Source organism: Cebus imitator, unplaced genomic scaffold (genome assembly GCF_001604975.1).
Source record: "Cebus imitator isolate Cc_AM_T3 unplaced genomic scaffold, Cebus_imitator-1.0 Scaffold124, whole genome shotgun sequence".
In the NCBI taxonomy this organism is placed as follows: Eukaryota; Metazoa; Chordata; class Mammalia; order Primates; family Cebidae; genus Cebus; species Cebus imitator.
In genome coordinates this window covers 611,304-615,768 of record NW_016107439.1, presented here as the reverse complement: position 1 = coordinate 615,768, position 4,465 = coordinate 611,304, and the positions used below count along the sequence as shown (strand labels likewise).

The 4,465-nt window shown below is 38.0% G+C and overlaps 1 protein-coding gene across 6 annotated transcripts in view; it reads right to left on the bottom strand.

Annotated features, from left to right (window-relative positions):
- Positions 1-4,465, bottom strand: part of CLOCK (clock circadian regulator) — a 112,887-nt gene that overhangs the window by 20,276 nt on the left and 88,146 nt on the right. For all 6 annotated transcript variants that reach the window (XM_017540246.2, XM_037742596.1, XM_017540248.2 and 3 more), the window contains 2 exons: positions 2,750-2,897; positions 2,194-2,269 (listed from right to left, as the gene is read on the bottom strand). In XM_017540246.2, the coding sequence (XP_017395735.1) occupies positions 2,194-2,269; positions 2,750-2,897 (224 nt within the window). The remainder of the gene's footprint in view (positions 1-2,193; positions 2,270-2,749; positions 2,898-4,465) is intronic.

Below are 4,465 nucleotides of genomic sequence, written 5' to 3'. Positions count from 1 at the left end.
GAGGTCAAGAGATCGAGACCATCCTGGTCAACATGGTGAAACCCCGTCTCTACTAAAAATACAAAAAATTAGCGGGGCATGGTGGCGCGTGCCTGTAATCCCAGCTACTCAGGAGGCTGAGGCAGGAGAATTAGCTGAACCCAGGAGCCGGAGGTTGTGGTGAGCTGAGATCACGCCATTGCACTCCAGCCTGGGTAACAAGAGAGAAACTCCGTCTCAAAAAAAAAAAAGGGGCAAAAACTTCCTTTAAGCCCACTTTCCCCTCCTACTACTGCCCCATTTCTCTTCTCTTGATAGCAAAACTCCTCCCTACTCACTGTACCTAATTTCCCCATCCTGGAAAATTCTTTTAAACCCACTCTAATCATGTTTTCACCCACACTACTACTCCACAAAATCTGTCTTATTGATCACCAATGAATTAAATGTTAAAGTCAATGCTCAGTTCTCAGCACTCATCTAAAATTTAACTTATTTCAGCTGAATCTGAAAAAGCTGATCATTCACTCCTGATACTCTTATCTAAGTAACTTCCTGGTTTTATTCCTTACCATTACCTTCCCTGTGGTTGATTCTTCCTTGTCTCCCTCACCTCTTAATATTGGAGTCCTCCAAGACACACCCATCCTCTTGGTGATCCCATCAAGATTCATGATTTTAAAACCACCCACATATTGAAGTTTCTCCACCATATCTCTGGAGGACCTTGTCCCTAAACCCCAGGTGGATCATGATGCTGGCAGTAAACACAGTGGGAAATTAGACATAGCTGGAGTGTGTTTTGGAAATAGGGCTAATTTAGGATTTACTAGGATTGAATTTTTGCATGAGGGAAAAAGAAGGATAATTAATCTCTGTACTACTTCAGTTTTCATAATGGCCCCCTAATCAAAGAACCCTAGATTTTAAGAACTTTTCTCAGAAAATAAGGTCTTTTACCAAAACCTACTATGTCCTGATCTAAACACACAAAACCTCTTTGGAAAAGTTCTTTCATGTGGGATCCATGAAAGTAAGGAAGTTGTTTGCATTATTCAATACTGTATTCTCAGCCTCCAGAGCCATGCCTGGCATACAGAAAGTACTTTATAACATTTGTTGGGACTGAATAACATCCACCATACTGTCCCCTGGAGTGCTGCCTATGTAAATTCAATTTTTATATAGATTTTTGACTCTTTTCATTCCACTTATTTTCTGTAGGTCCAAAAATACTTGTGATGGGAAATTTCTGACATGGCTCACAATTCCTGCCTCCAGTTATTCATGCCCTTGTATAATCCTCCCACCTTGAATGTAGGCTGGACCTAGTGATTTCCTTCTATAATGCACAAAACAGAAAAAAGCAATGAGATATTAGGTTATACAAAAGACTGTGACTTCCATCTTGTAGGCAGTGTCTCTCCCTGGCTCATCTTGCATGCTTGCTCTGATGGAAAAGGTCACCTGGAAAGGAACTGAGGATAGTCTTCCGCCAGCAAGAAACCAAGGCCCTCAGTTCAAATGCCCATGAAGAACTGAAGTGTGCCAGCAACCACTAAGTGTGCTGGAAACAGATTCCACCTCAGATGAACTGTGAGATGAGTGTGGCTCCCACCAACACCTTTGATTATAGCCTCACAACAGAACCTGAGGCAGAGGGTCCAGCTAAACTGTGCCTAGGAGATAGTAAGCGTCCTGTTTATATCACTAAGTTTTGGAGTAAGTTGTTACACAGCTATGGATAACTAATACACTACACTTCTGACCTGATACTACAAAAAAGAAACCAGAGTTCAAATTCTGACTATAGTTTCCCAGCCAGTGTCTTTAGGGGAGATTTTTTTCCCCCTCTTGAAACCTCAATTTCAGTATTTTCACAATGGGGATATTACCTACCAGATAAAAATATCTGAAGTATAAATTACATTTCATAATTCATATTAATAACCTGGCCAGAGCCTAGTACATCATTGGGAATTAATAAATGGTAGTTTTAATCTGAGATCAGATATGTCTCTCATCCAATTTTCTTTTTAGAGGAAGGTGAGATTTTAAAACATTAAATTAAAAATAAGCAGTAAAGTACAATCACATCCCTCTTATAAGTGAGGAAATAAAGTGTTTGAAAAATAATTCTTCTATTAGTTACTGAGTTTTATCTTTCATTGGGAGAAATTAAAAATCATTTTTAAAAAATTATAAGAAACATACTTTGTCAGCAGCTGCCTCAGGAAGAGACTCTTCAATGCCAAGTTCTCGTCGTCTTTCAGCCCTAACTTCTGCATAACTACAAACAGAAAAAAAAAATGTTTGGTCATTCATTTAAAATACTGCACAGTTGCTATATGCTACACAAACCTAAATATACCTGTAATGTCTTAATTTGTATTTTTCTAGGTATCTTATAGTTTCATGCACTGCTGTAAATGATCCATAACCACACAATACTTAAGAGAAACTAAATAAAGGAAGTACATGCTTATCTACCAACAGTTTTCTTTTTACATGGCTGACACTGCTACATAAATGACAGCAACAACTTCTGCTGTAAGGCACAAAATTTATGTCAAGCCTTATATATCTGTATCATTCCTATATTATATTTATATATAATGCTTATAAGTAAATGTAATAATATACTGAAAGGATGTATTACAAATTGAGAAAAGAGCACTTTGTAGTTCCTTAACAAGTTACGCATAAAACTTAAATTGCCAAAACTGTCATAGGATGTTACAATACAGAAACTGTTTAAAAGAGTTATTACCTTACTACAGTGTGAGTACAAACAATAAACTCTGGCCTTGAATTCCACTGATGATAAGTGATATAATAATGAGTTTGAAGCCAAATCCACTGTTGCCCTTTAGTCAGGAATCTATAGTAACATGATTTACCTTTCCCATATTGCATCACTAAAAAGAAAAGAGAAAAATATTTTCTTTAATTCATATTAGTTATAAAGAATCTGTTTTTTAACCAAAAGCTATCATTTGCATTTAAGTCTACATACACTATTCTTTTTCTGGCTTTTTGATAACATATATGTCAATATGAAAATGTTAATTCTTTAAATCCAGTTTCAGGTCCCAAGCAACGATCAGATCTTCCACAGTGCCCAACTTACAGCCAGCCACTTCTGATTTTACAATCTTTCCATATACAATTAACTTCCAAACACTTAAGAATTCATATTGCTGACTTCTTCCCAATAGATATACAGAGGGTAATAACAATAAGTAATCACACCTGAGTTTTTTCTCCTAGCTACTCTGGCAGGTGCAGAATCTTTGAAGCATTTACTTTTAAACCTTAACTAACCAAAATGAAAATAACTTCATTGTTTGAAGTAATTGAGTGCAGTAACTGCCAAAACATGTGCTATAGATTTTAAGTTCTAAAGCCTTTTAACAGATATTAAGCAAAAAAATGGGTTTTGGGCCAGGTATGGTGGCTCACCCCTGTAATCTCAGTACTTTGGGAAGTTGAGGTGAGTAGATCAGTTGACGTCAAGAGTTTGAGACCACCCTGGCTGACATTGTGAAACCCTATCTCTACTAAAAATACAAAAATTAGCCGGCCGTGGTGGCACATGCCTGTAATCCCAGCTACTAAGGAAGCTGAGGCAAGAGAACTGCTTGAACTTGGGAAGCGGAGGTTGCAGTGAGCAGAGATCGCGCCACTGCACACCAGCCTCAGTGACAAAGCGAGACTCCATTTCAAAAAAACAAAAGGGTTTGTGGTTAAATTAATTTGGGGTACTTTTTGTTAAATTGGTGTCTTCAGTTTTCTCAAAACCCAGAGTATGCTAATGTATGTGCAGATTCTCTAAGGCATTATGAAGTGTTTCCCTGTCTTCCTTGACTATAAAGTGTTTTTGTAAGGACCAACATTAGTTGGAACAAACCTTAGGAAATGCCCATCAGGAATCTCTCAATCAATCAAATCTCTCCCTCTCCTCTCTCTTTCTCATCTGTCTCTCTCTGTCTCTCTGTCTCTCTCTCTCTCCTGTCTCACTCTTTAAGGAGGAAATCAAGGTCTATAAACAATAAACAAACTTGCTATCCAAAGTTACCCAGCTAGTTAACAGAAGTATCAAGTCTTTACACAACATCATGGTGCTTAATGCCCACATCTTTTGCGCTGAAATGACTTTACTCTGAACATTTTCCATAGAGTTAATGCTATTATACAACAGGCTTCATTTTCATACAGAGGGGTTTATGAAAGCAGCATAAAACGTCATGAAAGTGTCTAAAATATCTAGTTAAGCCTTAGTGTACATTCAAGAGTGTAAGCATCTGGGAGGAGGATCAGAGAAGCAAATAAAACCTATCATTAAAACAAACCTCCTCCGTCTCTACTAAGAAAATACAAAAAATTAGCTGGGCATGGTGGTGCGTGCCTGTAATCCCAGCTACTCAGGAGGCTGAGGCAGGAGAATTGCCTGAACCCAGGAGGCGGAGGTTGCGGTGAGCCAAGA